The sequence below is a fragment of the Diabrotica virgifera genome, chromosome 3 (assembly GCF_917563875.1).
Source record: "Diabrotica virgifera virgifera chromosome 3, PGI_DIABVI_V3a".
Lineage (NCBI taxonomy): Eukaryota > Metazoa > Arthropoda > Insecta > Coleoptera > Chrysomelidae > Diabrotica > Diabrotica virgifera.
Window position 1 is genome coordinate 128,459,275 of NC_065445.1, and position 24,530 is coordinate 128,483,804.

Genomic DNA, 24,530 nt, shown 5'->3' on the forward strand with positions numbered 1-24,530 from the left:
AAGAAAGGTACCACGAGGAATAATTAAAACGATCGAAAACAGCACCGTACCATTGTCTAATATATTTAAATACAATTATTATTTTCTGGAGTATTTAACTTAAAGAACTGTTTCATAAAATGTATAATATTATTAATAATAAAAAATGTTTTTGGTTATTCAATTTATATAATTCTAAAATTCTCAATGTAATCGCGATTACGTTTTTCTTATTATAATACCATGTTGACACTTTTGCAGGATCGGTCAAGAGAAATGTCAATTTTAAAGTTGATGTTTATTTACGTTAATTAAGATTATATTACAAAATAAAAGTATTTCAACGTATTATGAATATAGACCAGTAAGGATTTGCGAAAAAACGTCTATTTTTGGATGTGAGAGGTGGCATTCGGATTTTTGCAGATAAAGTTAGGTGACACCTTCAATAATAATAATTGACTTATGCTCCTTCTCAAATATGCCCGGAACATTAATAAAAAAATTAAAATATTTAAAATTTTCGAAAAACATCGATTTTTTTCTGCTTTCTTTGATTATAACTTTAAAACGATTCGTTTTGGGACAAAGTCGTACAGAAATAAAATAAAGATAATTAAATTTTGTATGATATACGACTGGTAAAAAATGTCTTAAGGTATTACCTTTTCTGCAATATAGCAATAAATACAAAATAAGGGGGCAAAATAAGTCTGTTGTTGTTCAATATTTTTAACCACTTTGATGGCACTTAGAACCTTAGTAATTCGCTTAGGAAATTCTAACATACTTAAAATTAAAATCGAACTAATAAATTTTGCATAATAAATTTGCAATCTAAATGTTTCTAAAAAATTTCAAATTTTTTAAAATCTTTCTGAACAAAAAGTAGACCATTTAGAAGATGGATAATTTTTTTACATATATAGAGGTACTCTACCTATCTAATACACTTTACACAATTAAAATCGGATTATTTAAGGGGCCCCAGCAATGTTTTAAATTTATAAACATTTTTTTGGCTTATAAACAAATAGCTTTGTTTAATAATAAAAAAATTAATTTTTAGCAATGCAAATAATTAAAACCGGTATAATTTGACTTAAACTTTCAAATGCTGTCAGCAGAATTGCTATTTTATTTTTTAATCAAACATTATTCGCGTTCAAAAATTGCAATTTCTCGATTTTTTGAAAGTTCCACCGCGTTTATCTCGAAAACTATGCACCCTACAAAAAAAACTTCTAAGAACATGTTTTGCTTAGAATTACCCAAGAAATACAAAAAAAAAATGTTTTATTTTGCCAAAAATCGATTTTATGTAATTCCTCAAGTTTTTGCTTATAACAATTTTATCGACATCCGGATCAACCGTTACCCAAAAAATTCCTGTTCTACGGGTAAAAATACATAAAAAAACTTGGGTAAGTCCATCTAAATAAAGGAGCCCGTAGCACCCGCTCCTGGCCACAGCACTAATTTGTTTATAAACCAAAAAATTGTTTTAATTTTACCTTCTTTATATGCAAACAAATTGACAAATCTTCGTATGTTCTAGTTTTTGTTGTGCAAGATTTTAAAAAATTTTTAATTTTTTAAAAAAGTTTAGATTGCAAAATTATTATGCAAAATCTAGTAAGTCAATTTTAATGAAATTTGGTATGCGATTTTAGCATATTACAAAAATTTTCTAAGCGAATTAGGAAGGTTCCAAGTGTAACCTAAGTGATGGAAAATCATTGAACAAGGACAGGCTTGTTTTGCCCCCTTATTTTATATTTATTGCTATTTTGAAGCAAGGGTGATAAATTAAGACATTTTTAACCAATCGCATCTGATAGAAAATATAATTATCTTTGTTTCTTCCTATAGGACTTTGTTCTAAAGTGAATAGTTTTTAAGTTATAATCAAAAAATAGAAAAAAAAAACGAAATTTTTTGAAATTTTTTAATATTTTATTTTTTTTTATTAATGTTCCGGGCATATTTGAGAAGGAGCATAAATCAATTATTATTAAAGAAGTTATCACCTAACTTTATCCGCAAAAATCTGAATGCCACCTCTCACATCCACCTAAAAACAGATCCTTACTTGTCTAATATACTTCGGCAAGGAATGAAAACCGATTGACATCATTAATTAGAATAAAGAATTAGAGATATTTGTACAGTAAACAAAAACAAAGAAAATATCTGACAAGTACTTAATGACATTAACGTGGCTATGATGGAAAGTCACATTCTAATAATTTGGCAGTGCTCTGGCGTCAGAAATTTTGACTTTCTTGTTTTTGTAGTAAAAAGACTATAGCAATAAGAATTAATCATCTGCAACTCCCTAATAGTAGACAACCAAGAATAGAAACTTTTCAAAGTTTACTAGAATAGTTTCGACGTACTAGATACTTAGATTACGAGAACGTTCACACTAATATGCAGATTCTCAGCGACACTAACATTTAATTCATTTTAATCATTTACAATAGTTTTTGTTCGATCAGATTTCTCGTAGTCTAAATGTCCAGTTCGTTGAAACCGCTCTAGTACATTTTAAAAAGGTTCTCTTTTTGGTTGTCATCTATCATGGAATTTCTGATGGTAAATTCTTATTGCTAGTAGTATATTTTTATTTGTTATACTCTCCTAGAACAAAAAAATACCTGAATCAGTTCCTCATTAAAAAAATTCATATTAGTAATGATAGCAAAGCAAATATAACTTCAAAAATAATAGAATGTTTAAGCAAAGCAAATGTTTAAGAATATTTAGTGTCAAAGTCATAGCCAATTAGATAGAATATTATATGTTTTTATTAGTATTAAACAAACCAACAAACTTATTTTGTTATATCCACCAGTATTAATAACTTAAAAGTCAGTCGAGATTAATATGTGTTTATTTTCGAAAAATTATTTATGATTGAATATTTTCACGGCAAACCTAATAAAATTTCACGTAATTTTTGTTGCAATTCATGTTTGGCTTAAAAAACTACGAATAACTTACAAATTAAATCAGTTAGGTATAGGAATGCTTAAGAAATAAAAAAGTACTATAAAATATCATTTCATTGCAATTCAAAAATAAAGGGTGTTCCGTTTAAGAAAATTCAGAAAATACTCATTCCGTGTTTCGACCAACCCTGTATACTAAAATTAAACATTTCGCTATATTATTAACTTCTAATAATAATACGTAGACTATACTAAAAATAACTTGAACATAAATGGCGTTTTTGTTATCAAATCAGTGTAATTTTACAGGGTGTGAAGTTTACTACAAAATTTATAAAAAACCGTAATTATCTTTTAAACTACCCTGTATAATATTACAAAATCTCATATTTTAAGAAAGAAGACATCGAGCAGAACCCAAAAATGTAAAAATATACATTATGTCCCATTAAAAAAAAACGAAGTTACAATCAACTTCCGGTATAACCGGAAGTAACAAAGAGACCAAAATATTTTCATTAAATACTCCATACCTTAAAACCCATGTATTTCAATTTTCATGATTCTCTTATCTTTAGTTCTCGATATATTTCTAATAGGCCCTTTATCTGCCTCAACCTGTATAATCCAGGCTCTTGTGGAATGACGAGAAGAACTTGACATATTATATGTTGAACATAACAGTATCACACTGATATAGTTTACAGGTCTGCACTGATATAAAACAGCTGACTTACCTTAAAAGAACCAGCTACAAAATCACAAAATGTATATGTACCCTAATAGCACACGACGTCCAATGGACGTCCAAAATAGGTCCATTTTTGGTCCTAACGTCCATGGACTATAAATGGACGTCCTTTGGACGTCCCATGTTGGACGTCCTTCGGAAGGAATAAATATGGACGTCCTTTGGACGTCCGACGTTGGACGTCCTTCGGACGGAATAAAAATGGACGTCCTTTGGACGTCCGACGTTGGACGTCCTTCGGAAGGAATAAATATGGACGTCCTTTGGACGTCCGACGTTGGACGTCCTTCGGACGGAATAAAAATGGACGTCCTTTGGACGTCCGACGTTGGACGTCCTTCGGAAGGAATAAATATGGACGTCCGACGTTGGACGTCCTTCGGAAGGAATAAATATGGACGTCCTTTGGACGTCCGACGTTGGACATTCTTCGGACGGAATAAAAATGGACGTCCGACGTTGGACGTCCTTCGGATGGAACAAATATGGACGTATATTTACTGGACGAAATACGGACAATTCCCTAATAGCACACGACGTCATTTGGACGTCCAAAATAGGTCCATTTTTGGTCCTAACGTCCATGGACTATAAACGGACGTCCCATGTTGGACGTCCTTCGGAAGGAATAAATATGGACGTCCTTCGGACGGAATAAATATGGACGTCCTTTGGACGTCCGACTTTGGACGTCCATACTGGACGAAATACGGACGTTTTATGAACGCTTATATTGGACACATTATACCAATTACGAGATCAAATAGCAAAATAATTCAATAAAATATTAACTTGCGTTAACTTTACGTTAATGAAATACAGTCAAACCTGTCACTAACGGCCACTAAAATGAAAGAACTATTGGCCGATATAGAAAAGTGGTCGTTATTGCCAGTTTTTGTAGCCTAGATATACAGTACAACCTGTGTTACTGGCCACCTGTACTAACGGCCAGTTTAAAAATTCCCCAAACCAATTATATCTAGACTACAAAAACTGGCAATACCGGTCACCTTTCTATATCGGCCAATAGCTTTTTCATTTTTAGCGGCCGTTACTGACAGGTTTTACTGTAATTAGTGTGGGGAATTTTTAAACTGGCCGTTAGTACAGGTGGCCGGTGTTGGCAGGGGGCCGGTAACACAAGTTTTACTGTAGTTTAAATCGATTAGATCGAAAGATTAAATCTTAATTCAAAATTGTATATTAAATTATTACAATTATAAAACTATATAGTTTAATATCCAAAACATGTTTTGATTTCATGTAATGTAATGAAAATCTTATTTGTAAATTATTGGTTACAATGTTTAACAACAGGAAATATTCAAGAATAAATAAAATAAAAGTTTCCCCTAACAACAAAACATTCCAGGAATTCTACTATCAAAGTTCTATTCCGTGAACATCTGATTAAATTATGGCTGGAAAGTTACCACAAGATATTCTATGAAAAGAGTACAATGTCCTCCTGGAGGGGTAAAATTTTCCATACTCTAAAGAGAGGCCATTTACTATTCAATTTGCGTTCATTTTCAAATTTGCCGCGCGAGTATCTATGTAGCGTCGCGTGGTCATTGGTCATCAAGTCATCAATTATTTCATTTTCATCATAAGATAACCTAAAAATTTAGTAAAAATTTTGATTGGAAAAAAATGCATCGATAAGGGGGTGAAAAATGGAAATTAGTGGCTTTTTTTGCTGTACTCAACTGTACTGTTTAGTATGCTAGTTTTGGCTATGGCTGGATCTCTTAAACAATTATGTAAGTATTATAAAATCCGTTTTCAATTTTCTTTATGAAACGAATCATTTATGCATGTATTACCTGTAAATATTTTGATTTTTAATTGTAAAGAATAGAAAAATTACCGTTCATTTTAATTTTTTTTAGAATCAGCTGAAAGTGGTCTACAAAAAACCAGATATAACCAAAATAAAGATATAAAAAGTGTATTGGCTAATTGGAAGAAACAACATTGTCCATGCATAATAAGTTATTACTTTATAAACAAATATTAATACCTAGGAATGGAACCTGGATATAATCATCAAGAAGATAGCAGGAATCCCGACAAACAACTTAAATAAGTACAAGAATATTGAGGAAATCCTCCTCGATACTACTGGGCAAACTAGAAGATTGAAGAGGACAAAGCCTTTTGAACTAGTTTGAGTGATAGGTGATAGTGAAAAGCAGAGCATAGTGCGTGATGTGGCTGTGTATGTTAGAATAGTGCACGATCTTGTTAGATTAGATAAGAGACGCTATCGGGTAAGCTCTTCATTTTAAGAAACATTAGTAATTTAGGTTAAATTAAAATTGCTCATTGGTCAGTTATGACCAGATTGCTTTTTTTATGTTTGGCAAAAAGGGCGTAAGTCAGAATTGCACATTGCTAATGTTTTGATGATTTCTGGACCAGCAAAAAACTGTTGTAGACGTAAACTGTATGTACCAATAAAAAGAGCCGATTTTTCTGGTCCAGAAATCATCAAAACATTATCGATGTGCATTTCTGACTCAAGCCCTTTTTCCCAAACATCAGAGAATTGTAATGTACAAATTCTCCTATCTGATTTTTCATGAATTTTGTAGGAGACGAAAAACCATTTTTAGGATCATCTCCTGCTTTCACATGTAAATTTTGACATGTCTTGTAGTAAATAGATAGTTGAATTTACTACAAAACATGTCAAAAAATATATGAAAACAGGAGGTAACCATAAAAAAGTTTTTAGTCTCTCTTACAAAACTCATGAAAAAACAAATCGGAGGTATGTCACATCAGTGACTATATCCAGGGAATGTCTAAAAAATATTCTTTGATGTCCCAAGAACCAAATATAACCTTTATATATATACAGGGTGTAACAAAAATACAGGTCATAAATTTAATCACATATCCTGGGACCAAAAATAGTTTGATTGGACCTAACTTACCTTAGTACAAATGTGCACAAAAGAAAAGTTACAGCCCTTTGAAGTTATATATTAATAGCACCAAGGGCCTTAGAGGCCCATGGCTTGAAAAGTTTGTTTTTTCTTCATTTTCACGTTTCTTTATGTACTGAGATCTTCTCTGGCTTGATATGTGATTTTTCTCCATTCCTTCCTCTTATTCATTTTTCTTTTCTGACCCTGTAACACCATTCTTTCCAAATCTTTTTCGACCTCTTGCTTCCATCTATTTTCCGGTCTTCCTCTTCTCTTTCTTGAAGCTATAGTGTAGTTTAGTACCCTTTTCGGAGTCCTCGTTTTTGGCATCCTTTCAATGTGACCTCGTGATCTAAGTCTCTGTGCCTTTATCACTCATTTGAAGTTACAAAATGAAAAGTGATTTTTTCCAATGTATCGAAAACAATGTGCTTTTGTGCACGTTTCAATTTAATTATTATTGTAGTACCTACCATTTAAACAACGTTTTAAAAACTTTTTTGCCTCTTATTGCTTTTTCGAAAAGTCAATTTTTATCGAAATATTGTGAATATTTGTCAAATCCACCACATATTTGTATATGGTTAAGTACGATTATGGAGACTTGGTAATAATATGCAAACTTATTTATGCTTTACATTTTTAGGTATATTTTGAACCATATTAAAAAAGAAGCCAGACTCGATAAAACGTGCCTTATCGAAAAAATACAAAGAGGCAAAAAAGTTTTGAAAACACTCTGTTTAACTAATGGTACCTCAGTAATAGTTTAATTGGAACATACAACATTTGGGGGGTTTAAAGGAACAAAACCCCCATAAAATTTTTACGTGGACATATTAAAAAAGAAGTCGCAACTCGATAAAAACTGCCTTATCTGAAAAATACTAAGAAACAAAAATATTGAATTTAACTAATGGTACCACAATAATAAAATTGAATTGGAACATACACAAAAGTTTGGGAGGATTTAAGGGATCAAAACCCCCATAAAATTTTTATGGGGTGCACAAAATTCACCATAATTTTTCTTTAAGATATTCCTGCCATAATAATGCCACATGTCACATGTCCATTTTCAATAAAAAATCGCTAATAGTTTTCGATATAATCGAAAAAATCCATTTTCATTTTGTAATTTCAAAGGGCTGTAACTTTTTATGTGCATATTTGTACAAGGTAAGTTAGGTTCATTTGAACTATTTTTGGTCCCAGAATAATGTGATTTAATTTATGACCTGTATTTTTGTTACACCCTGTATATACAGCCCATTACGCACCACCTTAAAAATTGGGCATTTTTGATGTCTCGAATTTCCTAAACCTGTTGTTGCATCTAAGTGATTTTTTTTATAATATTCTAGCCTAGGCCCTAGAATATGTTACCTCCTTATGCTTGTCATGCACAGGGAGCTATACTGTAATATATATTATATCACATTACTATAGAGAGCGATATGATATAATATACATATATTACAGCATGACAAGCTTAAGGAGGTAACCTATAGCCTAGGCTATAATATTATAAAAACATCACTTAGATGGGACAACAGGTTTAGGAAATACGAGACATCAAATATACCCCATATTTAAGGTGGTGCGTTAATTTCTTGGAGAAGTGTATTGTAATTTAATGTAAATACTGTAATATCCAATAATTGTAATTTGATATAAGATGAAATATAAGTTCCTTAAAAAATATATTTTTTATTTCCCACAATACATTCTCCACAGGTCTAAATATCGTCGCTAGACGTCCACCGAATGACCTTCCAGGACGTTAGATGGATGTTCAGCAGCAAGACATTGGACCAAACTGGGACATCCTATGAATGCCCAAATGACGTCCACCGAACGTCCCCTCCGACGTTAGGTGGACCTCCATTGGACGTTTAACAACTTGGCCTTTGGACCAAAATTGGACGTCCTGTTAAGGTCCAATTCACGTCCCCTAGGACGTCCGATTAAGGTCCAATTCACGTCCCCTAGGACGTCCGATTAAGGTCCAATTTACGTCCGATTAAGGTACAATTTACGTCCGCTTAAGGTCCCATTTACGTCCGATTAAAGTCCAATTTACGTCCGATTAAGGTCCAATTTACGTCCGATTAAGGTCCAATTTACGTCCGATTAAGGTCCAATTTACGTCCGATTAAGGTCAAATTTACGTCCTATTAAGGTCCAATTTATTTCCGATTAAGGTCCAATTTACGTCCGATTAAGGTCCAATTTACGTCCGATTAAGGTCCAATTTACGTCCCCTAGGACGTCCGATTAAGGTCCAATTTATGTCCGATTAAGGTCCAATTTACGTCCGATTAAGGTCCAATTTACGTCCCCTAGGACATCCGATTAAGGTCCAATTTGCGTCCGATTAAGTTCCAATATACGTCCCCTCGGACCTTAGATGGACGTCCAATGGACGTTCGGTAGCGCGACATTTGGACCAAAATAGGACGTATAAAGGACGTTCCTCGGACGAAAACGGACGTCCAAAGGACGTCCCTAAAGTCCGTGAAGGACGTCCAATGGACGTCCATTGGACGTCCTTGTGCTATTAGGGTATTGGACTCCTTTGGTGCCATCTCGCTTCGATGTTTGGCAGTTAACTTAGATACGCATCGGCTGTGAAGCTCTCGGACCATGTTTAGCCGAACTAATATTGCAGGTCCTTGACCCAAAATTGTTTTTTTTTTCCCATTGATATTTTCCCCTACAATTTGTGTTCAATATTCAACCAAAGTATTTCGTATCTCTCTCTCCCCTAACATATATAATATACTTTAATTTACGTCCTTTAAGATTTATTATTATTTGTATTATTTTAGGTCATTATAATACCTGTGTGGATAATAAGTTTATTTGTACTCTTCTTATGCGCCTTAGGAAACCATCCTGCCTTCAGAAACGAAGAATATTCTAGATTTGAAAATGCCGTATTCAGTTCACTTGTTCGCCCTTCCTTTGCATTGGCAGTCGGTTGGGTGATATATGCGTGTGCCACAAACCAAGGAGGTAAGCAAATAATATTCTTGGTATATGTTTTAGCAACATTATTTGTTTCTGATGTCTTCTTCAAGTTATCTTTGCACTGCCACCCTAGGTGTTAGTGATAAAGCAGTAGAAAAATTACAGTTGTCAATAAATAAAATCCATGATTAGACTAAAAGATGGAAAATCAAATCTAATAATTAAAAATTTTGTTTTAGGCATTATCAATAGGATTCTCTCATGGTCCATTTTTAAGTTTATTAACAAATTTATATATAGTATGTACTTGCTGCATCCCAACATGATCGACATTATAGTTTACTCACAAAAGTCTGCGATATATTTTAGTATATTTAATATGGTAAGTTGAAAAATGCACACAAACCTGACAAAAATTATTTTTAAGTAGATTTACTGGAAAAATGGTTTGGTGTTTAAATAGACCAGCCCAAATGTCAATTTTTTGTCCAAACATATTTAAAGTACTAAAATGAAAGCAAAGACTACATCCTAATTGATTTTTTAAAACACCAACGGATGCCGTTTCCTCTGAAACGGAATGAAAACATAGATTGTATTTCATTTTTCGTTTACTCATATTATGAGTTGTAACAATCCTATAGGATAACAAAGACAAAAAATATAGAACCATTAACACGTCAAATGCCAAAGCCTCGACGGTGGGCACCAGTTTTTGTAGCACGACAAATTAAACAAGCATAAAAATAGATTTAAGCAATGTTATAAAGTCATAGGCACTATACACTAAATATACTTTGTGCTACGTAACTTTTCGAAGTGTCTCAGTAGCTCTAGTCTCAGAGACCTAGGAGCTGGGTACTTACTTAATAGACTTCAAATATAATAGAAACTCAAATGATCCGTGGGCGCATAATAAAATATAGAATATGGTATAAATATGTTTACGTGTAAAAGTATAAAACTAAGAATGAAATATTTCTATACTTGAAATATTTGTACTTAACGTAGCTACTCTTATGCTTGGTTATTTTCTAAGTAGGATAGAGGGTGGTAAAGAAAATCTAATAATTAAATATAATTCTTACTTTATTGAAAACAAATAAAAATTTGGCAAAGTTGATATTAAGAAAAAAAAGTCCTGTAATAATTTTATTAATTTGCGAGAAAACGTAATAGACTATTGAAATGTTACATTAAGGGTTGAATTTCTTAGAGGAGTCAATTTTATTTTTTTAGTGTATAGGGGGGTTCAGTAGAAACTTAAGTTCAAGTTTTTGGAGTCGCCGCCCTTGTCCCCCGGCCGCCATCTTGGAGAAAGGGGTGTAAAGGGCTTTCGCGCGGTATCTCCTAAACTAGCAACTCTACAGACAATTTAATTACACATAAAATGTAGAAAATTCAATTTTCTTCAATTTTATATCTATTACGTTTTATCGTCGAGTGACTAACAAAAAAGTTATAAAGAAAAATAAGATAAAATTTTTTAAGAAGTTTCCTTTTGGAGGTTAGAACTTTTTTCCGTTCATTTCACAATAAAATAACATAATATCGATTTTGTAGGGGATTTTTCAACAAACAATTTTCACTATAAAGTTGTTTAATTTTATTTATTTATCTAAAACGAGAAATTATTCGAGAATCTGGTCAAACATGACCAGATTCTCGAATTCTCATAGGAATACAATAAAAACAAAAACATAGGCTTACTTTTATATCTATATATTTGGTTATTTTGACTTTAACACTCCTATGCTATTATTATTAAGCTATTTTTGACCCTTTTTCCCGCACCTATGAGGTATAGTCTGGAGGCGCGTTTTTGTGTTTGTTCTAGACAAAATAATATTATTTATTATTATATGTATGTTGTATGTTGAAAAAGATCTATCATAATTATTATTTTTTCATTTTTCTCGATGGTCCAGGCTGCGAGTCAAGATCTGAATCAGTATCCGAGGTGAACTTTTGTGGTATAATGAGATTTAGAGTTGGCGTCATTGTCGATAATTCATCTTCCAATTAATTTTCTTCAATAATTAATGTTGATATGTCCTCGATGTTACTTCAACTTTCACCACCACAATGGAGGCACACTGCTGAACTGAATTGAACTTCTGAATTTAGTAAGCTCGGAGGTACTGGAGGCTTCGAAGTTTGGATTGGTATCCAAAATTTTCCATGATTCTTTCAGTCCCAAACTTCTGGATCACAATGTTCACCGAGCAATGACTGAATCTGGTGATACAGTCGGAGTCTGTGGAAACGGGCTGCATCTTGTGTTGGAGGAAGTGAGAAGAGATTAAATGCATTTTTTGTCACTGTTTTAGGGAATTGTATCTAAGGGTTTCCAGAGAATCTCTTTATTTCCTCCATATAGAGACGAAAAACGTTCGCCGATAACAGTGAGTAAAGATGGCTCGACTTTCCCACTGACAAATAATTTTCCGCAGAGGTTTCTTACAAATAAAATAACCACCACTCATGATGCGCGCTTACAAATAACACAAAATGCTTATCTAATCACAAAAATATAAATTGTATAGTATTATCTATAAAACTCAAAATACTTTTCACAATTTTTAACACGACTGCACGTGGCCAAATAGTCAGTACAACTGTAAGAATAAGTTATATAGAGGGGAGCCCACTGCTGTGCCCCCTAGGATAAATTATAATAATAAAAGTAGTAGCAGCCAGATACAGTGTTCCCAAACCTACCGAAAATTCGGTAGATCTAACCATTTCGACGCATTGCTACCGATCTGACGAAATATACTGAAATTCTGCCTAATTTTATATTCAGATAGAAATCTTTAATTATTCCTAAATCTAAGAAGAAATAAGACACAAACAATTTTTACTAGTGTGAAATGAACATGACAAAACGAATCCCGACCTTAATATGCACTAAAAGAAAATCTGGCAACAGAGTAATCTTGTATTTTCCCACTTCCTTACTGTTACTTGTCAAGTTGTCAACAAGCCAGCAATGCCAACTTCTCATTTTCAGCATCACCAATATTATAGCTTTGTTCGTGGAGACAATCCAATTAACTTCTAAAGTACTATGTACAGATGATACAAAAACGACCGAACTGTAAAAATGTGCTGAGCCACTTACAGGGTAGTTGCATCGTTACTGAAATACGCGCTATGTAGACCTTGTTTCAGATGGATAATGACGCAACTGTAGATAGGGTTGACAATGGGGCGATTAAATTAAGATATTGAAAATTGAACCAATATCGATAAAAATAAAAGCAATCGTTGTCAAAAAACGAACGCCATATCGATGCTCCTGGACAATTACTCTTTATTTAATCCCTATTTTAAATACATATTTAAAAATCGTTCTTTTGCTCTTCTGAAGAATTTTGCATTTTTCGGTTGCGTCATTGATCTTCTGGACGGGCGAATTTGTCCTCAAATTACTTCTTGGGCCTTTTCTATATGCTTAGGCTTCTTAATTTTATAGTGGGGAGAAAGGTCAAAAATAGATTAATAATAGCATAGGAATGTTAAAATCATAAATATAGTATGAATAAAAAAATATATAGATAGAAAAGTAAGCTTAACGTTTGTTTTTATTGTATCCCTATGAGCATTCGAGAATCTGGTCTAGAATTAAACAATTTTATAGTGGAAATTTTTCGCTGAAAAACCCTCAACAAAATTGCTATAATGTTATTTTATTGTAAAATGAACTTAAAAAAAGTTGTAACCACAAAAAGGAAACTTGTTAAAAATTGTTTACTTGTTTTTGTTTATATCTTTTTTGTTGGTCACTTGACGAAAAAAGTAATAGAAACAAAATTGTAGCAAATTTAATTTGCTACATTTTGTGTTTATTAAATTTTTCATAGGGTTGGTAGTTTACGAGATACAGCACGAAACCCCTTTTCCAAGATGGCGGCCGGGGGACAAGAGTGGCGACCCCAAAAACTTGAATTTAAGCTTCTACTGATCCCTCTCTACACACTAAAAAATAATAAAATTGACTTCTCTAACAAATGCACGGTATGGCCTAAAAGATGTAACATTTCAATGGACATACCTTAAGAGTTCAAAAATCAAAAATAGCGCAAGTACCTTGTCCTTTTCCTTATCCGTGGGTGTTCCATAGTCCATGCGGCAGTTACGGTGTTAAACAATTTCCTTGATGTCACGACACATTTGCTGTCACGGCACATAACTTCACTTATTTTGACAGATAAAGTACAGCTAATAATTATATCAAAGATGAAATTCCATCGTTCGCTTTTGTATTTAAGATATTAATATTTTTATTATTATTGAGTAAACTTAAATGAAAGAAACGTAAAACTTTTCGACAAAAGAAAACCAAATTTGGATCAGGTTAATCCATTACTGTAAACTCAAAATTGGGCCGAGAATTTTCACTCTCTACGATCGTAGATACAGGGACACTTGAGCCTACTTCAGCTACTGGAACTTGAACCAAACTGCACTAAATACATTTAACTATCTCCATTGAACTATTATTAAACAATTATCTCGGTCGGCCGAACCCGACGGAAGCACACCTGACTTCCACTCTAGATTCCCCAGAACTGATGTCAAATCTCCCTCGGAATCCTCAAAACCAAAACTTATTCCCTTTCCTATCATTCTACCCCACTCAACCATGTCAGGTTTTCCAATCAAAAATTAGCCAATTTTCACTCCTCATCTCAACAACAAATAAAAAAAATCAAAGCAAATCGTTTCATCAGAATAACAAGGTTCTATCTGCAATTTTTTCTAAACTGAGATTTTCATGTAACTTGGTTCTATTTTATGTTCTTCACCTTAATATGATACTAGCACAGACATCTATTAACAGGTGGTTGAAATACGTATGTTACAAGGTTCTATCTGAGAGAATTTTAAATGTTGATAAGTTAACAAGGTTCTAACTGACATAAAAACAGTCAACTAAGTACACAAGGTCCTATCTGCAAGAACTAAAAGTATTTATAAGTTAACAATAAGACTTTATCAAAAATAACTTGGTTTTTTATTATATAATATTTGTTAAACAAGTGTATATGTGGATGATAAACCTTTATTAAAATAAGTTTAAATAATGTCTCAAATCAGAACTCTTTTGTATTAACTATTGAAAGGATCTTTTACGGTTGATAAAACTATATTAATTTTTTTTTAAATTTACATTATTAACACATAGAAATAGCAATAATAACAAAATAAATACATAACATAGAAACTTAAAACAGTCATAACTAAAAATGGCACCTGAGGCAGATAGAACTTTGTCATTCCAATGCAACGAAATACTAATCACGCCTCCAAAAGGCGGTGAGTTCTTTCCTGGCCAACAGGAATCAATAAACAAAATTCTGATGACTCTTTCCTAGCTCAATATTCTCTCATGATAACCGCAACGTCATCACTATCGCAGGTGACCTGATTGCTGAGAAATTAATAGCTTCTTATCCTTTTTATCGGCTGTAAAATGTAGGGTCCGTAGACTAAAGCATGCACATAAGTCAAAAACTATAGATTTTCAGAAATCGAATAAAACTGTATAAAAAAATAATTCAAGATTTTTTAAAAACATTTATTGCATTTTATGAGAGTGGGTATAACATATTTACTAGTAGCTAAGTATGACTCTATAAAAAAGTATGGAAAATTGTTTTTCCTGACTTATGTTAAAAAGTACACAAGCATATAATGACTTATGTCTAACAGCACAACTAGGTATTTTTGTTTGTTACAATGCAATATTTTCTTCCATCAATCCATATTAGCTAGATTTTCCTTATTACACAAATCTATATAAAATTTATGGAAAATATTAATTTGGTATTAATGTTAGTAGAGAAACTCAGTCATCTTTTTTTATTTTGACATAGGTAAAGGCAATAGTGATACAACTGGAATGTTAAAAGGTATAAAGGATGTCATCAACACGCCTAACTTCACGCGCAACTTTTATATATCCAAAAAGCATAGGCAGCAATTTGGATACGACCTATCATATTCACACCAACTCGTATACATAATATTAAGGAAAATAAATATTTAGAATACATATTATAAGGTTTGTTCCAACTCGATACAAAACCGTTCTTGAATCGTTACGCGCATGCGCAAGAACGAATAATTATGCGCAGTAACACATTTTTGTTACTGCGCATACTCGTAACCGTTCAAGAACGGTTTTGTATCGAGTTGGAACAAACCTAAGGATATTGAATCAATGATGTATCAAAGTTGCGCGTGAAGTTAGGCGTGTTGATGACAGTTGAGATTTAGGGGGCGATCCACAAAGGATGCCCTTCGTCTTAAATGTATCTTGTGAAATTCTGATTCCATTTGTAAGGTGTCTTTGTAGGATACCATTCCAAATTCCGTATCCATAGCGGAGCCACCTTTTGTCCAACCATTTAAACTGCTTTCCATCTACATCTTTATTTCTTAATACCAAAGTCAAAAGTTCAAAAAGGCAGTATTTCCACAACTTGAAATTTGTTACTGCTGGCCTAATGAGTTGACTCCAGTTATGAGGATGATATATTTGGATTTCTGTTTTCTTTTTCTTCTTTTCTATTAACCCATGAACTGTTCAACTTCTAAATGGCTATGTCCGGGAACCATAAATTGATGGTCGATTCTCTCTAACTGTAAGTTATGTACAGCCCACGTAAACATAGAACCGACGTGAGAATTTCTATTCTGACGTCCGCAAGTATCAGAGTAAAATATTACACTTCTTGTATTATTAGGTAGATTTGTTTGAAGATGTTTAAAGAGAAAAGATGCAATCTGATTCGCTCCTAAAGCAGGAGTAGATTCATATCATACAGCTCTTCCGGTCTTATTGTCATGTATGGTCAAATTGAACGTCCACAACTGACGTTTATAAAAAGCTACATAAGAAGTCAATGATGGAGTCGGTATACTGGGTAATGAGAAAGTGGATGAGTTGGCCAAAGATGCAATAAAAAATGGTGAGATCCTAACTCAGATCTTATTGACAGATGCAATAAATGACGTCAAAGATAGAATAAATAAAATATGGAAAAAACAATGGAAAAATATTTCAAGCATATCAAAAAATTTATATTTTTCTTTACATCAAGAACTTCCTCCGCCACCGGAATACATATTTAAGTATAACCTGCCAAAGCAAGATATTTCTACTATCGTCAGATTAAAAACTCGACACGGAAAATATGAGGCACATCTGCACAAATTAGGAATAGTTAATTCATCAGTCTGTTTTTGTGATAATGTTTCGATTAGAGATTTGAACCATATTTTCTTTGAATGCAAAATGAACCAGAGATATATAAATCAATTGTATTACAATTTACGACAAACACAAGTTCATTTTCCAATTAGTATAGAATATCTACTAAGTTGTCATAAAATGGAAATATTTAAATTACTCATAAACTACTTGAAAGAAACAAATATAGTCATTTGAGTCAGATAGGTGGGAATATAACAAAACTAATAAATTGAGATAAAAATAAAATAAAAATCTGTGGCTAACGGACCCGCATCCAAGCCATTTTTTCACACACACACACACACATGGAGTCGGTAAACACTGTTGTAAATCACATGTAGGTTTACGCTTGTACGGTAGTACTATCATTTTGATAAATCTGTGTGTCGTTTTTTTTTAGATTCGTAAGCTTGATCTGCTGTCATTTTATGATTATCATGTTGCGAAGTTATTTCAGTTTTGGTTTGCTCATCTTGACAAAGTTTAATTTGTATTTTAAACTTATCACAAGTGTAGCATGTATCAACGCGGGGTTTTTGAAACACTATCCTAATTTGTTAAATTCTTGGCTGTAAGTTTTTATTGAAGGAGGTTTGATAGAAAAATAGTCGATATATTTTGGTGACTGTTATAAGGGAAGGCAAATACTTCTTTGATGTACTCTTTTTTACGACGGAAGAGACAAAATATGATTTTTTATTTCCTTCCTTTTGTCATCGGATATTTTATTTTTAGGTACAGTTGTTCCACGCATATCATTAATTTTTGTACCACCTACTGAAGACTGTTTCTTCATTTCCACCCCCTAGAAATAGCTTAACGCACTCCATCTATTACAACCAAATAAGTATTTATACGTCTTCATACGAAATTTCTGTTTTCAGGGTCTATTTCGCGTTGTCTTTGAAAAGCTTTTTCTTCAATCTCTATTGATGATGACATGTAAGCAGACCTTTTTTTTGTATGTACCCATTATCCAGTATTCATGAATATTGCTTCTCTCTTGGCCATGTTTGTTTTAAGTAGGTACCTAAAGTTAAATATCTGTATATTCTTAAACAAGTAAGACCATATTTGAGGTACCTCAAATATTTGAGGTACCTAACAACTTAAGTCATGCTTATAAATCAGCAAAGCTGAATATATCAGTTGTACTTTTTCACATAAGTCAACTTATGTTCTTTATAACGTCTAAAGATTTATAGGAATTGAAAAAGTACGCTACTTAAAATCAATGTGAAATATACATGTATGACTTATGTGCTTGAGTCAGTCGGTGGAGAAAAAATATTAGTCTAGTAAAATAAAATTACACTACATGTAAATCAAAATGTAAATTCGTACAGGTTGAAACAAATTTTATATCAAAGTTTAGGTGGGTACAAAAGATATTTTCAAGAAAGTATCCAAATCATACAAGGGGATCATTGTTTTAATAATTAAAAACGGGTCACTTTTGCAAAAAAATTACTTTTTTAACTGCTAAGGTCATTCAATTACCAATTAAAGTATATAGGATTGTTTTCTGCAAAGTTGAAGGGTAAATCTTTCAAATAAGACTTACTAAATTAAATTTTACCCCCTATTTATTTAAATAATTATACATAAAACTTTAAAAACAAATTAGCAAAAAAATATTTTTAGCGTTTTAAATAAGCACTACAAAATATCTTATTTTACAGGAGAAGTTGCGCTATATTATGGGTATAAACCAAAAAAAAAATTGGTGTAAAAATATTTAATATTTTATGAGATATTGAATCTGTTTATTAAATGTTACTCTATTTTCAATTGCAAAAACGCGGTTGTTACCAAAATAATATTCACCTGTATTAAATCTTATTATTTTTATTTTTATATATATTTTCGATAAATGTATTGATAAATTCAAATTTCAATTAAACTTCCCCCTAAAATGGCATTTGAAAATTACTCAAATTTGTTTATAAATTGTTTTCTTAATAACGTCGCGGAGATTAAATATTTTGAAATTCCGTTTTGATAATTGGGTTTCTGGGAATTTTTCACTAATTAACAAATTTTTTTGTCTTTTTTTCCTTTTCTTTTTTTTTTTTTTCTTGGAGTTATATTACTACGGGCCCGTTTAGGGTTAAGTTTCATTAAGAATGTCGGATCTCTAAGTTGTAGACTCTAGACCTAAAAATATTAAGATTGGTCTAAAATCACTTAAATAAAATGTGGCTACTTACTGAGTTACAAGGTGTTTTATTTAAAAATTTAAAAATTATTTTTACCAAGTACTTTCAAACTATTTGACGTATCCTTATCATACTTGGCAGAAAGTGTGGGTACTATACAGTCTACTAAATTGTGATAAATAAATTTTTCTAGCTACTACCAGAGGCGTACGACAGGGGATAGTTAATGGTTGACCCTTCCCAAATCCTACGCCATTGAGGGAATTAGTATTTTAGCGAAATTTTTCGATTCTCCAATACTTTCTATGTAAATAATATACTCTTTACTGCTAACGATTAAGTCATTAGTTTTCGAGATATTGGACGTTACAAATGAAACGGCATAGTTACTTTGATTCATTCATTCATTCATTTTAAACTTCCAATATCTCTCAAACTGATGACTTTATCGATACCAATAAAGTTATTTACATACAAAGTATAGGAGAATCGAAAAATTTCGCTAAAATAGTAATTCACTCAGTGGCGTAGAATTTGGGAAGGGTCAGTCATTCACTATCCCCTGTCGTAAGCCTCTGGCAGCAGCTAGAAACGTTTATTAATCACAATTTAGTAGGGTATATAATAGCCACACTTTCTGCCAAGTTTGATAAGGATATGTCAAACAGTTCTAAAGTACTTGGTAACAAGAATTTTTAAATTTTTAAATAAAACACCCTGTAACTCAGTAAGTAGCCACATTTTATTTAAAAGATTTTAGTTAGATCTTAATACCTTTAGGTCTAGAATCTACAACTCAGAGATTCGACATTCTTAATAAAATTTAACCCTAAAAGGGCTCGTAGTAATATAATTCCAAGAAAAAAAAAAGAAGAAGAAAAAACCAAAAAAAATTTGTTAATTATTAAAAAATTCCCAGAAACCCAATTATCGAAACGGCATTTCAAAATACTTAACCCCCGCAACGTTATCAAAAAAAAATTATAAACAAATTTGAATAATTTTCAAATGCCATTTTAGGGGGGAGTTTAATGTAAATTTGAATTTAGCAATACATTTATCGAAAATATACATAAAAATAAAAATAATGAGATCTTAAACAGGTGAATATTACTTTGGCAACAACCGCGTTTTTGCAATTGAAAATATAGTAATATTTAAAAAAACGTTAAAAATGTATTTTTTTTGCAAAAATGACCCTTTTTAATTATTTAAACAATGATCCCCTTGTATGATTTGGATACTTTCTTGAAAATATCTTTTGTACCAACCTAAACTTTGATATAAAATTTGTTTTAAGCTGTACGAATTTACATTTGGACTTTTTTTTATTTTATTAGGCTATATATGGACATGTGCATGTACAAAAAAAAATCGGTTTTTTTGACTTATGTGCTTTAGTCTGCCGGCCCTAGAAATAAACACTCTATAGTTTTACTGTCTCCAAAAGCAATTAGGTCTTTGTCGGCGAGCTTCCAAGTAAACAACATTGAGATACTCAAAAACAATTACATCATATTCTGCAGAAAAACAGACCGTTATACATTCGACGTTCGTGAGAATCACAATCATAGATGATAAGATTCGACAGTTTTTTAACGAAAAACCATTACATACGCTTAATATTTGGGAACGGTAAATGTATACATATAGGGTGATTCGTGGGTGCCTTTGAGACCATTACAGAATACACGGAATCAACTTTTCATGGAATTTTTACCTAGATGAATTAACGGGAGGAGACTGCATATTATACATAGAGTCTCTCTCATCTGTTTTATTCATCATCTGTGTTCTTTGTAATTTGTAGAAAGCACGGATGGAAGCTGTAGCCAGTAATTTGGTTCCACAGTAAAAGTTTTTAGAGTTTCGGATCTGGGACTTCTCATTTTGTTAGCAGATGTCGCTACAGCAGCGTCTGAAAGCGGATCATGCTTACTAAGCTGTAATTATTGTATAATTTTGCCTAGTAAGACGGTTTGTTTTCGCTACGATTCATAGCAGATCACTGGCCTCTCTGAAGCGCCAAAGAGGGTGAAGCGTAGGTAAGGGATGATGGTCGCCTCTGAAACGGAATGAAATATGGAACGGAATGAATATTTTGATCTTTTAAAATAAATAATACTATTAAAGAACAACGTTTTGTTTTTTTTAAAAACTTATTGGAATGCCAATTAAATAAGTAACTAATAACGTTTTTTTTTAGATATTCTGGTTCTGGGGCATTTTTGTACTGGTTTTCGCACTTTCGATTGTATGGGTGCTGGTGTTTGAAATCCCACCAGTAATTCTTGAGAGATTAGCTTTTGCTAAAATTGGTTAGTATATTCTACCCTTTAATTTCGACCTTAATTTGTGTAATTTATTCTGATTAAGTGTTAAATAATAATAATTAATAATTATAATACAAGCATAACGTTCTGGAAAATAAAGGAATGATAATGTGATATGAGAGAAAACAAAGTTTCTAGCGTGTAACTGTTTAAAGATCAGCGTTTTATATTTTTAAATTTAAACGGGAACTGGTGTATGTTTTCAAAAGACTGATAGTGTGTAAATAAATTTATTAAATCAGCTAAGTACTTTCAGCATATTATGCCATCATCAGAGCTATCGTCTTATAGGTGTAAAAACCTCAAAAGAAGAGAAAACTTCGAACAAACACATTCTTTAGTTTAAAATAAACCCAGGGATATAACCACTGGTTAGGGTAAAAACCCTTAAATGTTTAAAAATTACATTTAATGTGTTTTTTATAAAATGGCTACCATTCTTACAAACAGCTCTTACTGTTGTTTGTAAGAATGGTAGCCATTTTATAAAAAACACATTAAATGTAATTTTTAAACATTTAAGGGTTTTTACCCTAACCAGTGGTTATATCCCTGGGTTTATTTTAAACTAAAGAATGTGTTTGTTCGAAGTTTTCTCTTCTTTTGAGGTTTTTACACCTATAAGACGATAGCTCTGATGATGGCATAATATGCTGAAAGTACTTAGCTGATTTAATAAATTTATTTACACACTATCAGTCTTTTGAAAACATACACCAGTTCCCGTTTAGATTTATATAGAAGTGTGTACAAGTCAAACAGTCTTTTTCTATTTATTTTATATTTTTATTCGATCAAATATGTAATATTAACTATTTTATAGATTACTTACTATGTCGTATTATTGGTTTAATTCCGTCGTATACTATCGTTTAATTCAAATAATTTTTTAATTTATGTTTTTAGACAACGAATTCTGGAGTGGAAATCGAAAAAATATTACCACAATTAGTTAAAGAATTTAGTTCCAAATTATTATAAAAATCGCTGCATTTGAGAAAAATATTTAAATACATATCTATAATTATACAGTATGTCCATCCCTGTAAGTTGTATCCATATGGAAAACTTTTTTATTATTAATTTTACGAAAAAAGTTATTCTTTATAAAAAGCTCTGCATAGTACAAAACCTAAGATTTAACCATTAAATATCAAATTTTTTGAATATTATACGAGTTATGTCAAAAAGTTTGAATTTCACTCAAGAGTAAAGAAGCTTTATTTTTCACAATATTAAAAATTGCTATTATGAAAAGTTGTTTGGAATTAAAAATTGTATTCTAGTATGTAATTACGTGCTTTTAATTGAAAAATTTTTTTTTTGAAAAATTATGGTTAACAACATTATTTTCAGTTATTTTAATTCAGATAACTCTTTTATAATTAATTTTACGAAAAAAAGTGATTCTTAATAAAAAGTTCTGCATGGTCTAAAATCTAAAATACAACCATCTTATGTCAAATTTTATCAATTTTATACGAGGTATGTCAAAAAATATGAATTTCGCTCAAGAGTAAAATATGTTTTTTTTTCAGAATATCGAAAATTGTTATTATGAAAAGTTATTTAGAATTAAAAACTATGTTTCAGTATGTAATTAAATCCTTCTAATTGAAATATTCTGAACTATAAAGGTACTTTACTTTTGATCTAAATTTATCTTTTTTATACCTCGTATAAAATTGATAAAATTTGATATAAGATGGTTGCATTTTAAGTTTTAAACTATCCAGAACTTTTTATTAGGAATCACTTTTTTTCGTAAAATTAATAATAAAAGAATTATCAGAATTGAAATAACTGAAAAAGTAATGATAGTTATCCATAACTTTAAAAAAAAATTTCAATTAGAAGGATGTAATTGCATATTAGAATATAGTTTTTATTCCAAACAACTTTTCATAACAGCAATTTCCAATATTACGAAAAATAAAGCTACTTTACTCTTGAGTGAAATTCGAACTTTTTGACATACCTCGTATAATATTCAAAAAATTTGATATTTGATGGTTAAATCTTAGGTTTTGTACCATGCAGAGCTTTTTATAAAGAATAACTTTTTTTCGTAAAATTAATAATAAAAAAGTTTTCCATATGGATCCAACTTACAGGGATATACTGTATCTATAACATTTTTACTTTTAAGTTTTTGAAGTTATTATTTTCTTTCAATATTTCGGTATACTTTATCACCAGCTTATTCCAATAAATATCTTTTTATTTACACCTTTTTGGACTTTTAGAACCGAAGAAGAAGACAAGCGAAGAGAAATTACACACGGATGCTACTACGAATTAAAAAATTGATATATGTATGTTTCCATGCATCACATAATGAAGCAACACTGCATATAATATGCACATTGTGCATTGTCCAATTATTGATACCATAATGCCTGAATTGAACTCAGAATATGTTCAAATTTTACTTGTAACATTGATAGTATATTATTATTAATACATTTATTTTAATACCTATTTTTTTTTATTTTCCCACTAGGAGATTTTTCAAGAGATTTTTCAGTGCCGACGACATAGTACTCATAACAAAAGCAACAATACAGAGGAACTGGTCTGCATGCTGAAAGAGCTTAAGCGAGAATCTGAGAAAATCAGTTAAAAAATGAATTTACTTAAAACAAAAGTGATGACTTGATGACAAATCAAAATATCACAATCGACTTATAGTGCAGGAACCAAAGCTTTTTACCTCGCAGTTTTTACAGAATGGATCAATTTGCTTGAAAATTTGAGAATAAGTAGTGGATAGTCCATGAATCAAAATCTATACGATGGGACAGAAGCTTTTACCATGGGGGTGGTTGCCACCCCATCTCGGGGGTGGTAATTTTTTATTATAATTTGACCACAAAATTAATAAAAACATTTATTATAAGCAAAAAAATGTTCTATACATTTTTTTGATAAAATTAATGGTTATTGGCTATCGAAAATGTCAGTTTTATATCTAAAAAATCAATGTTTTTCGATGGTATACTCATTTACGACTCACTCAGTTTTTGCCGTAGAACAAATTTTATCAAACCAAGTTCTTGGGAATTAAATAGCCTACAATTTCCTATTTAAACATGTTTTCGTATCTCTGATGCTAATCTTTCTATTCTGAAGAAAATGGCATTTTTTACCAAATTGCAAACATTCGTTATTCGCTTTA

General features: G+C 31.5%; 1 protein-coding gene across 1 annotated transcript in view; it reads left to right on the forward strand.

Annotated features, from left to right (window-relative positions):
- LOC126881308 (nose resistant to fluoxetine protein 6-like) overlaps positions 1–23,831 on the forward strand; it is a 105,872-nt gene extending 82,041 nt beyond the window's left edge. The window contains exons 10-13 of the mRNA XM_050645515.1: positions 9,455–9,641; positions 9,836–9,978; positions 21,226–21,337; positions 23,599–23,831. Coding sequence (XP_050501472.1) covers positions 9,455–9,641; positions 9,836–9,978; positions 21,226–21,337; positions 23,599–23,654 — 498 coding nt within the window. The 3' untranslated portion in view covers positions 23,655–23,831. The remainder of the gene's footprint in view (positions 1–9,454; positions 9,642–9,835; positions 9,979–21,225; positions 21,338–23,598) is intronic.
- Positions 23,832–24,530: the final 699 nt, after the last annotated feature.